The sequence below is a fragment of the Coffea eugenioides genome, chromosome 1, assembly GCF_003713205.1.
Source record: "Coffea eugenioides isolate CCC68of chromosome 1, Ceug_1.0, whole genome shotgun sequence".
NCBI classification, from domain to species: domain Eukaryota; kingdom Viridiplantae; phylum Streptophyta; class Magnoliopsida; order Gentianales; family Rubiaceae; genus Coffea; species Coffea eugenioides.
Genome location: NC_040035.1, coordinates 710,278 through 722,865, shown reverse-complemented (window position 1 = coordinate 722,865; position 12,588 = coordinate 710,278). Strand labels below are relative to the sequence as shown.

Below are 12,588 nucleotides of genomic sequence, written 5' to 3'. Positions count from 1 at the left end.
TTAGGAAAGTTTAATCAATACTTACTATAGTAATTTCCTCATCCATATAATTGCAAGAATATGTGATTTACCTATTTACTATCATTTATCTTTTAGGGAGTATATAATCCAATGTAATTTCGGGTATCTGCGTTATGTGGATTAGATCAATTTGATATCTGATTCGTATAGGATTTTTAAAATTTCTTTAAAAAAAAGTTATAAATTCCAAAGATAAAATGAAATTTAAATGTATTAAAGTTTCAAAAATATCATGTAAATGATTTGTTGGACTTATATATGAGTTTTTAGTCAGTATTAATCTTCTTTTTTTTGTTGCAATATAAAGTAACTTTCGTATTTTGTTTTTCTTATGTTGATTCAAACAAATAAGATTCAATATTTCATCTATAATTTTTTTAATCAGCAAATCATATGATAATGTATTTAAAAACTTAACACCATATGCAAAGAAAGCCTATTTTAAAAAGAGGACATAGATATAAAAATAAATAAATAAACAAGAGATAAAATTATTATAAATTAGTGGATTTAATGCATAAAAAATTCTTAAAAAATAAAATATACCATATGGATCAGATCGGATATCCCTGGATCACAAAAAATTATATTTGAATCCGATCATCTTGACCCGCTTAATTTCTTGAGCCGGATGCAATCCGATGCATCAAATACCCGCTAATTCAGATTCGATCCGAAACCCCTACTTACAGCTAGGTTGTGCCATGCCATTAGAAAAAGCACATATGAATGAATTACTAACAATCTTGTATGGAAAAAGTAGGAAGATTGAAACACGAGAGCATACACTATCAAAATTTATAAACTCTTGAGTTCAATTCATAAGTAACTCAAATCACAATTAACACTTGGAGTATTGTAGTACTATCACTTATGGAACCCAAATGACAAGCAAAACAATACAAAAAGTTCATGCGAAGTGTGATTCTTAATAGTACGATGAAAACACGTGAGCAAGAATAAAATCATGTACGCCAAATACTCAATAGAAGTAGGTGCGATCAAGTCAAGCCGCTCGACAAGCTATTCGTAAAAAGCTTGGCTCGAGTTACTCGTTATATTTAACGAGTCGAGTTCGAGTTTCAAAAATAAATACTCGAGTGCTCGACGAGTTTAATTGAGTTTTCATATTATATTTATATATTATATATTTTGAGAAAAAATTTATAGGTTTATTTCAAAACTCGAGCTCGACCTCGAGTAGATCGGACTTGATATTTACTCGAGCTTACTTGAGTTCAAACGAGTCGAATTTGAGTTTTATTTTATTTTATCAAGTCGAGCTCGAGTCCAAATATATTTACCCGTTCGAACTCGAGCTCGAGTAACACTGATTCTGATCGAGTTCGAGTTCGAGTATGGTGCTACTCGAGCTCAACTCGGCTCGATAGTACCTCTAATAAGAAGTAACCACATGACATGACAAGAATTATCGCTTCAATTGCTTGATTATAAGAATATATTCATGCAAGGCTTTGCAGTAGCCTTATAGTGAGTGGGCTGATTAAAGTGTTGGAGCACATCCCATCCGCATCAGAAATAATGCCCGTATGCTTATGCTTGCTGCATTTTGGTTCAAAGAAAGTCAGATACACTTTCTAAATTTTGTCTTCTTTTCTTCTTTTGTTTTTTTTTGGAAGATAATCAGAGCCCGTATAATAACTGCTTTTTTTGGAGAGCAGTTATTTTATGATCCGTATTCGAATCTGCTAATGCAGATATCTATTTAGATATTCGGGTATCTGCGTTATGTGGATTGAATCAATTAGATACCTGATTCGTATTGGATTTTTAAAATTTCTTTAAAAAAGAGTTATAATTTCCAAAGATAAAATGAAATTTAAATGTATTAAAGTTTCAAAAATATCATGTAAATGATTTGTTGGACTTATATATGAGTTTTAGTCAGTATTAATCTTCTTCTTTTTTTGTTGCAATATAAAGTAACTTTCGTATTTTTTTTCTTATGTTGATTCAAACAAATAAGATTCAATATTTCATCTACAATTTTTTGAGTTTGTGTCTGCATGGAGAGATCTTGAAGTTGGAGTACGCAGGCACTACCCCAATAAATACTCCTGAAGCTTAATTCCCTCTCCCTATCAGTTTAATGCATGCAACTTCTATCCACTCTTTTGATTCTTGGATGAGAAAGAGAATTAATGTGGATCCAGAGAGCCCTTCGTTTTCTTTGGAAGAAGGAAATCATCATCAAAGCCAAGGGCTAGCTGAACATGCAATGTGGCAGTATTTCGATATGTACCATTATTGATTGCAGAATCATTAATTATTATTTGTGTTTCATAGTAGAATATTATTTGGTATGCAGCGGTTGTCTTTGCTAATCGTTGCTGTCCGGAATCCTCGAATTAGTTTTGAGGGTCGGACGCTGAATCAGAACCTTCTTCTTCAGAATTTGATGTTTGTTCTCGAATACTTAGCACAAACACCATTCATTACACTAAATTTCAACAGCAATCCCATTCCTTCCTTCCTTCCATACGGTAAAGAAGAACCAAAACTTTGATGAAGGAGGGTAGGGTAGGAATAGGATTTAATTGCCCCGGAGAATTTGGTTCAAAGAATGTGCATTATACATAGTTAAAACAGTTTGTGCCTTCCCACCCCCCCTCCACCCCCGCCCTTAATTGTTGCCTACTGTCTGGTTCCTTTTTATAAAAAAAGATATTATAACGATTTAATGTACGTGAGTTAAGAAATTGTTGCAAACAAGTTGTCTGCACTCAAAACACCTCTTAGACTCTCTGCTTCTCTTTCATATATTGCCTTGACGAGGTGATTCGTTTCAAGTGATTTATTTACGCGCACCACCAGCACAAAATGAAGAGATTTTTTCTGACTGTCCAGAAATCCACCAATTTTTATTGCCTGCTATGCTAAGCTGCTGCAGGGAGTGGAACTCGTACATTCAATTACTAATAACATTCAAAGCTTTAATAAATGCTTGTTTGAGCAATATCCCATGAATGAAAATCGATCTGATCAGTGATCAGAAACAATTACATACCCCAAAAACTAAAACCCCACACCACCATAAACGAATCCCACTGAAATTATTTATATGCGTCTGGCAGTATAACTGCGATCCCCCTCCCCCCTCTGCAGCCGGAAGAAAATATGAGACCCACCAAGCAATCACCATATACTCTTTCCTTCCATCACGAATCCAAGATCGATAGCCTGGTGATTTTTCAATGGAAATTATCGTTTGCATGAACAGTCATTTGTCGGAGAGATGGGCATTATCGTTTTCTATATATAGGAGGAATAGGAATGCCACTTTACGAAAAGGTGACGTTGAAAGTCATCGGCTCACATGCAGAGACGAGAAGCATGCATGCATCTCTAGGAGCAATAATTGTAATCAAACCACTCGTATCTATCTACTTGAATCCACATTTGACAAAACAGCTTTTCCACACATACACACTCTTCTTGTTTTCCTGTACTGCAGAATTAATTTAGGCTGCAATTAGGCTACTACACTCAGACCATTTCTAGTCACAATAGCACTCCCAAGAGTGGAGCATCAAAGAAAGAAAGAAAGGAACAAACCGCTATAAAGAAACTAACAAAGGCCCTGTTTCTTTTGAGCTTCTGAGAAACTGAGGCCGCTTCCCCCCCAATTTTACTTATCAAGAGGGACAAAACTTCCAACTACTGAAAAGGTGGCATTTTTACTAACTCGACCTAAACCAAAATGGAAAAAAGAGGGATGGTGGTGGTGTACAATGAGGAGAGACAGACAGATCTAGAGGGGGTAAGGTAGGAGACTACATCGGATAATACAGAGGAAGTAGCTACTTTTTATTTTTTTTTCCCTTTAGGTTTTTTCTTTGTGGGGCTGGGGGTAGTTGTTCAAGGGCAATTGGGATTTCTACCAGGGCCTCCAAAGTAAAAGTAATGGCCCCAATCCCCATTGCTGCCAGTCTGGACATCATAGCAGTTGGACTGCTCAGTAAAGGTGCCAAGACCTTTGGGAGCCTTGAGATTGTTGGAGCTATCAACCACTTGAACATTCCTGAAGTAGCTTGATTTGCCAAAGCCCTCTTCAGGGAAATGACCGCTGCCCATTTGGGTTGAGGTGTGCTTCCCATCTGGTTCTGAATTCACCACCTCCCCACCCCACTCAATCATGGAAGCACTGTCTGCCAGGTACGAGAACAAGAAAGATGGCCAGTATCCCAAAACATAGTCACTCCCAAATTGCATCCACCAATTCCCCTCTTTTGGATCCTACACAACGTTATCAAGATGAAGATATTCAGAACTTGATCGATCAACTGATGGAAACACACAAATTCTAATAAATCAATATACTAGTGTAATAAAGTAATGGTCATGTGCCCGCATCAAACTTGGTCAAAGAATTAATCCAGAGGAGCTTCCAGTTAAACTAGTTAAAGCTCTGGTAATAATTGGAACAAGTGGAACTTAAACTCCTAATCAAGCCCACCACATGAGGCTGGTTGATTGGTCAGAGAGTTCAAATGCCAAGATTCTCAGCCTCTCAAGAATAAAATACTCTTCTACTTTCACCAAAATTTATTTTATTGTGCTGTCTACAGTTACTTTTATTTGGGCATAATGATGCCCAAATCCAACCTTGACTTGACTGATCATCTTCATTTTTCTCATTAAAAATTTTTTATGGCAAGTGCTCACCAACCTCTGACCTCACAGAAGGGGAAGGATGGTGCAAGTTTAGGATTTTACCTTCCAGACGAGAATACTGATATCATATTGGGAATTTCGAAAGGCAGAAACAGGGGAGATGCTTGCACCCATTGCTATTTCACTGTTGATTTGAATGAACCCAGAGCAAAGCAGATTGTAGCAACCCGTGGCCTGATATGCATCACTCTGCAAATTTTAAGCCAAGGGATGCATAAGAAGCCATTATTGTCACTCATCAGCTGATAGTAGATGAAACTCATTTGAGAAGAACAAATCTTTGGGCAACTTACAGTCCAGTAGGTAAAAAGCCTCGTGTTGTTGTCACCATAAAGGTCAGGGCTTACCTGTTAGAAATCAATCACATGCATCTTTCAATTAGGCTAAAATAGTGCAAAACGTATATTAAAAGCATCTTGAAGTCTTTACATCAATACCACCATCCAAGCGTTTACATCAATACGTGTCATGCAGAAATTGAAATGGTTTTAGTCAAAAGTACCATACCTGCCAGCCAGCTTCAATGCTGTTCAGATCTTCACCAAAAGAACCACCCAATATCCATAGTTGAGACAGGCTGAACTCATTGGCCTGCTGGATTTTGGGTTCCCAAACATTAATGGTTGCTTTTGCTCCATAATACTTGTCCCCTTCAACATATGCTATTGCATGCTGGTCCCCGGAAAACAAATAAAAGCTTTTGCTTCAGAATTTTAAAGCAACTTTAAGAGGAAAAAAGAAAATCAATAAACAAGTAAAAAAGAAAGAAAGTCGATTTCTCATTTCTTTCTTTCTTTCTTTCTCTTCTTTTGGTGTTGAAAGAAAGAAGAAAGAAGGAAGCAGCAACGGTGGCTTAGCGTACCTGATGACCACTTTGATTGACGAGGTCAGGGTCAGTAGACCTGGGCTTGGGGATGCTTCTGTGCTTCTTCTTTCCATATCTCTTGACAGAGCTGGCTCTCAAGACATCATCTTGCTTTGTTCTTCTCACGGGTATAGTCTCCTCAGGACACCTCCCATTCATGTGCCACAGCTGAGTGATGGGGTTAGCTCTGCTCTGCTTAGTTCCCTCGGACACCTTGTTCTCGTCATAAAGCCCTTCGGGGTGGTAGCTTGGCCTCATCTGTATCTTGTGGTCCTTGAGGAAAGGGTGATCGAAAGCCGGTTGATGAGAGACGGGTATGCAGTCAATGATATCCCCATCTGGGCTCTGTTCATCATTATCATTATATGAAAAAAAATCAGATCTTTTATGCTCAAAAATTTGCTTTTGCAGGCCTAAAATCTCCTCCTCTGCCAAGATAATTCAAGGCAATATTGAAATAAAGGACTAGCAAGAAGAAAATCTGCTCAGTCAGTGGGAAAACTAAACATTTAATGTAGAAAAAAACACGAATCAAACCACCAAGAAAATCCACGGAAAGAAAAGAACAATGGAATCATTGGAGCTAAAGGATAACAGAGGACCCGGGGGTAGGTGCTTGGAATGATCAGAGTATGATTGCAACTTTACTGGCCAGGAAAACCCAAGAAAGAGAGAAGAAAAACTGAAATCATAAAAGCGGCGTAAATACCCTTCAAGCATTAAATGGAGGCCAAGGAAAATCAGAAAAAGGAGTCGAGATTCAATGCATTAGAATAAAAGAGAGTAGAAATTCATCCCACATTTTTGGAAAATCGTACTAATGCTTGCAGAGAAGATCTAAAAAAACTCAATCTTCTTGCATCCACACACATTCTTTGAAAAATCAACTGCAAACTCACGGGAAGATGGAAAGAAAGTGAAACAAACAAGAAAAAAGAAGTATCCTCCCACCCCCAAAAACAAAACAAATCAAAAAAGAGCTAGTAGTAAAAGAGGCAGCCAGAGGGAACCTGAATGGTTTTGATAGGAGGCTTGTTGAGCCTCTTCAAGTGCTTATGGACCTCTAATTTCTGCCTTGAAACACCACTCAATCTAGCGGCGCTAGATAGCGAGATGAAGCCACGGCCACCGCCACCGCCACCAACACCGCACAGGTAAATGAGGAACAAAACGGCCACTCTCACTCCTAAACTATCCCCTCTTCTCCTCCTCCTCCTCCTCCTCTGCTGGCAGCAGCTGGTGCCAAACAGCTCAGCACCCGTCATCTTCTTCACCCCACCAAGCCCAACTAAGCAAAAATTTTAAAGGAAAAAAAAAATGAGAGTAGGAGAAGTAAGTTTGGCTTTTTCAACTTTCACTACCACACACCACACCACACTACACTACACTACAACAAGAGTAGTGCATTTCGTGCACCGAAAAGGCAGCTGAACCATGGACGGATGGACGGATGGATGGATTGATGGATGGACAATGAAGCAGACTACTAGCACGAGAGTCCTTGGAGGAGCAGCAGCAGCAGCAGCCTCCCTCTGGAACAACCACTACTCTCTAGTACGTGCTCCTATAATCCTTATCCTGCGCACCCTCTTTCCCCTTTCTCCTCCTTGCGTTCCCAACTCCCAAGTTGGGTTTCAGTCTAAAAGAAAGAAAAGCTAAGTAGAAAAGAAAAAAACCTCCCCTCTGTCTTTCTTTCTTCCAGCTGAAAAATCCAATAAATCTATTTATATATGCACCTTATAGTGGTGGCTCCATCCCTTTCTCCTTCCCTCCCTCCTCGCCCTCTCTATAAAGTAGCACTCCTACGTTTGGATGCAATTTTTTTAAATTTTTTATAAAAAAAATTACTGTAACAATTTAATATATAAAATAAAAAAATATTTAAAAAAATATTCATAAAAAAATATTAATATTTGAATTATAATTTTTTTAAAAAAAATTATTTCATTTTCTGTTAACGTATTTTTTAATTATTTTTTATTTCATATATATCAAATCGTTATAGTAATTTTTTATAAAAAAAAAAAAACAATCCAAACAGCTACCGTCCAGTCCAAACAGCTACTGTCCGTTCCGTATTAATTTGACCTTTCTAATGATTTTTTTTTTCTCACTCCTATTGACATTTACGATTGATCCCATTTTTTGTGATGTGATAAAAATTTGGGACACGAGGGGTAAAAAAGGAGAGGACGGTGGAAAAGTGGGTGGGTAAGTAGTATGACGACGGAGTGAGGAGTGGAGAGAGAGAGACTATGACAAAAAAAAAAGGGGGAATGAGTGTGGACTCGGTTCCCAACTTGGTTTTGCTTTGTCGCTTTGGGACAATGGTCCACACTCACTCCCCCGCTGCTTCCCTACTACTCGGTACTCTACTCAGCCACCTGCTTCATTTCCGTCTTCTACCCATCCTCCCTCCTCCATTTCAAAATATGTTACCGTTTCACTTTTCCAATTTGTTTTCTTCCCATATCTGTCAGCCCATTCAGTTTGGAGCTCAAAAAAACAAAATGAAACTGAAGGTCGAACATTGCCGTGTTATATATATATATATATATATATATTTATCGATATATATCGGATACGATAAACCTATATTATTTTATATTGAAGGAGGGGAAATCTGAAGAGATACACACAGGAATAACTTGGAAAAGATTGAACTATCACCGGGTCATACGAGTGCGTACACTATTTTATATTAGGAGGAGGGGAGATCTGAAGAGACGGATGCAGGAATAACTCGGAGGGAACTGAACCTCCACCAGACCATACGAGGTGCACTATGCACCCGTATGAATTTTTGTTCAACAAACCTATATATTGTGGCAATTGGTGGGAGGTAAGGTTTGAACTCTTGACCCCTCACCTCATTAAGTTTTAATGCTTTGGTGGTGGCCACCAGCCAAAAATTTGGTGTGATTATTGCTGTTTTTTTTTTTTTCCAGAAACGTTAGGAGTAATGCCGTATTATATATACTTAACCAAGAAAGAGCAAGTGTGTATTTTGAATTGAAGATAACTTAGGAAAACCTTTTATTTTACACATTGTGTAACACCTTTCTTTTCTGCCGTGATACTTATACTCTGTTCTTGATCCCCTTCTGTCCTTGTGTAATTCTGAAGTAAATGGATGTGGATTCCAGACGTTGTGGTTTGCTGTTCTTCTTCTTCTTTTTGGTAGAAATCGTGGTTCATCATTCATTTTCTTGGTAGAATATTATGCACTTTTAGTTCATCGTTCATTTTCAGACGTTGTCTGTCATGCATCATAAAAAAACCCATTTGCTGATGCTGAATTTTGGTTTCTTTACTATACTCAAGGCACAGCGAGCGAATCACTAGTCTGCTGCAACATGGAGCTTCGTCCATGATTATTCTCTAGACCAAGATTCTGTGCTTGTAATCCTAATAAAACCATTTGTACCAGCTATACATACATAAATATACTTAAAAACAATTAATTAAACTCATACTCGATTCACTCATATGCTGTGGCAGTGGTCAAAGTGTTTATTTTTTATAGTAGTAGTAGTAGTGGTGGGTCAATATCTGCAAGAACACGGTTCCCAATTAGTCATTAAATTAAGGACTTTTGTTTTTGGCATGCATAGCATAGTTGGGGAAGACAAAAAAAAAAAAAAAATTCTTGCATGTGTTGTTGACAAGAAAATGGAATTAGAAGTTAGAAGAAGAACTGCTTGATTAGAGATGTCCAAACACGAACCCTAATCTCCACATAAGTCCAATCCACTTCTTGTGTTTGTGTGATTGGATGCTTGCATCTAATTAAGCTAAAAGTTGTGGCCTTACTGAATTCTATTTGTTTTTATTTGTGTCTTGTGCTGTGTACTGCTACTTGAATTAGTCAGCACCCTCCCTCCATATCGAAATACTAACAAAGGGTGAATCCAGTTCAGGTTAGGGATGATTTATTTGAGATAACAAAGGAGTTTATTTGGATGATTTATTTGAGATAATTACTGTAGCACTTTTATGATGTGATGTCTGTGAGATAAAAAGGTGATTGAAAAGATAAAAAGATGATTGAAATTTGTGAAGCAAATTATTTTTTTCAAATCTTCTCCGTCCAAACACACCAAGATCTACTATCACAAGAGCTTGTACAGAAATCTCATCTACATTTGTTTCATTATTTACAACTACTGAGATTTGACTCAGTAACCATCAAACAGGGGGATTAAGTTCCTTTTTGAACTCTAGGTCGAGAGGTTTAAATTCCACTTAATTTGAAAATATTTAAAAAAGGTATCAGGGCACCTCTTTGGTATAGTCCGATCTGTATTCTTAATAATCACTTATACAGTTTCTTTAGTTTCTCCTTCCCAGTAAAATAAGATATTAAGTTATAAGAATGTTATCATTGCAGTAAAAAAAAAAAATCGTTTCATTATTTACAAAACAGTAGTACTTAATTAAGAAGGGTTCATCAAACCAGTGTGCCCGGCAAACTCGTTAATTAGGGACTTACATATTCACTAATATTATTGAAACTAAACAGAGAAATGGTTTAGTAAAAGTTTGGCAGAATAATAATTATGAAATTTTTGTGAGTTTCATGTATGACGAGTGCCTTTGGAACACTGATTAGGGGGAAAAAAAGTTCAAAAAAAACATATCATGATAATAATCATTTTGTTTCCGTGTATTGGCGTATTAGGTGTATGTTGCTAACTGGAAAGGTAAATAACCACTTTTCTGGTTCTATACTGGTTTTCATTTGAGCTGGCAAAGTTGAAATTTTACCATGCTGAACAAGTTTTTCTTCAAAATGTAGTAAGTAGTACTAATCATAATCACTACCTTGGAGCATGCCTGGACTGTACATTTGAATATCAAGTAGTACCATTAATTACCCGTGTAATAATCATGCAGTTGTTCCTTAATTTACTCTAGCATTAGACAACAAATATACTGTGGCAAGGTTGGGTTGAGTGATTTGGAAAAAAGAGTCTAAGTGAGAGGTCCAAGTTCAAATCCTTTCACTCACACTACATTCACTACATTAAAGGCTTGTTTGGATTAGAAAAATTTGTTCAACACATTTTTATATCATATATATCACATTTTTATATTTTTTTGCAAAAATTTCAAAAAACTTGCAATCCAAATAGGCTTGTAGGCTTGTATCTGTCTACCCTTATTAGTTGACGTGCATTTCAAAGTTGATGGGGCTGACTTGAGGAATTTAGCAGTTCAAAAAAGTTTAGTACTCCTCCATCCCACTTTGATAGTCCTGTTTTCCTTTTTTGTCTGTCCCAAATTGTAATTCATTTTCCAATTGAAGAATGTAGTTGTATTTTAATTTCTCTAAAATACCCTTATTCAATGTAAGTTGTTGTTACTATAAACATACCACATTTAATGCATTTAGATTTTCCAAGCTTATTTATATCAAGAGGGAAACAAACTATGTCATCATTGGCTACAAACCATGAGTGAAAAACCATCCATATTCCCACAATTTTACCATCAATTCAAATTCCCATAAAGTTGTACTCTAATTAATGTGAGGGTATTTTAGAAAAATAGCTACCTAAATTAATTGTTCCAATAAAGTTAATTACTTTTTCTTAAACTGTATGAAAAAAAAGAACTATCAAAGTGGGACGGAGGGAGTAATTTTTTTTTCCCTAGAGACGATAGGAGTTTTCTCTCCTTGAGTGTCCAGATACACTTATATGTAAATATGATCGAGTCGTTGCTCAAATACGTTTGGATTGTAAATTATTTGAGATATTTTTACTGTAATACTTTTTTGATGTGATGTATGTGAGATAAAAAGGTGATTGAAAAATGTGTTGATGATGCAAGCAAATCAGTGTGTGTAAATAAGGTGTAAATAAAGTAAAATAATATTCAATGCAAACACCGTATAGTTTTGAAATATGGCTTTGTTTGGATATCAAAATTTTTCAAATAATATTTCGCTTGTATTATAAACGCATTTTCTAATCCAGTTTTTTATATTTGTAATTACTTTTTTATCTCACATATATTACATCACAAAAAGTGTTGCAATAATTATTTTAAATAATATTTCAAATAATACTCTATCAAAACTTTTCATTCATTAGTATGCCTATCACTAATACTTCTTGATAAATCCATACTAACGATATTTGCAACATAAAAGGAGCACAATTAAACAAACTAATTAGGGTGTTATTGAGTGTGTTTATGATGCCTTTCACTGGTATGACGTTCTAATGTATTACTTCATAGTAAAAACTCTTCTGAAAATCAAAATGAGGGGAGTACAGTTAAAAAGTGTAAACGAGGAGCATTGACGTAGAGAGGTGGAGTGCAGTTAAAAGCGGCTAACGGCGTCATGCTGCATGAGTCAGGGGCTCATCTTCTGCAAATGAACACGTGCAGGTCCGTCAGAGAGAGAGAATGAGAGAGAGGGGGATTAAAGTTAAACAGAGGGAGGGTAAGTCCATCCGTCCGTGACTGTGAGTTCACCAGCGTGCTTGCATAACGCGAATCCCGATGGATGATGGAGTCTAAACCGTACCTGCTGGAGCAGGACCCGGACCCGGACCCAACCACCCCTGCAAAATCCCCAGTATCAGAATCAGAATCCAATGTTGTTTCCCTTGCTTGGTTTTGTAGCAGTGGTAGACCGCAACATCATTGGAAAAAAAATCTTTTTTACCGTCCAATGTTGACTCTTCCTTCGTTTCAACTTTCAATTCCATTCCCACTATTGGAATCATTTTTTCCTATGTATGTTTGGATTGTGAATTATTAGAGATATTTTTACTGTAACATTTTTTGTGATGTGATGTATGTGAAATAAAAAGGTAATTGGAAAAGTAAAAAGGTGTATTGAAAATTGTAATGATGATGTAAGCAAATAAATTTAGGGAAATAAAACTCAATCCAAACAGATCGTTAATGTTTAGTTTTGGAACAGGTCCAAAATTTTTTGTTAGAGATAATCAATAAAAAAAATTCTTTTTTTAGGGGGGTAAATGCAGAGT

The 12,588-nt window shown here is 36.5% G+C and overlaps 1 protein-coding gene across 1 annotated transcript; it reads right to left on the bottom strand.

The window, feature by feature from the left end:
* Positions 1 to 3,400: 3,400 nt before the first annotated feature.
* On the bottom strand, positions 3,401 to 7,267 carry LOC113761434. The gene is made up of 6 exons (XM_027304422.1): positions 6,592 to 7,267; positions 5,579 to 5,926; positions 5,224 to 5,388; positions 5,010 to 5,063; positions 4,759 to 4,905; positions 3,401 to 4,278 (listed from the first exon to the last, which is right to left on the bottom strand). The coding sequence occupies exons 1-6, from the start codon at positions 6,844 to 6,846 to the stop codon at positions 3,901 to 3,903; spliced, it is 1,347 nt and encodes a 448-aa protein (XP_027160223.1). The 5' UTR covers positions 6,847 to 7,267; the 3' UTR covers positions 3,401 to 3,900.
* Positions 7,268 to 12,588: the final 5,321 nt, after the last annotated feature.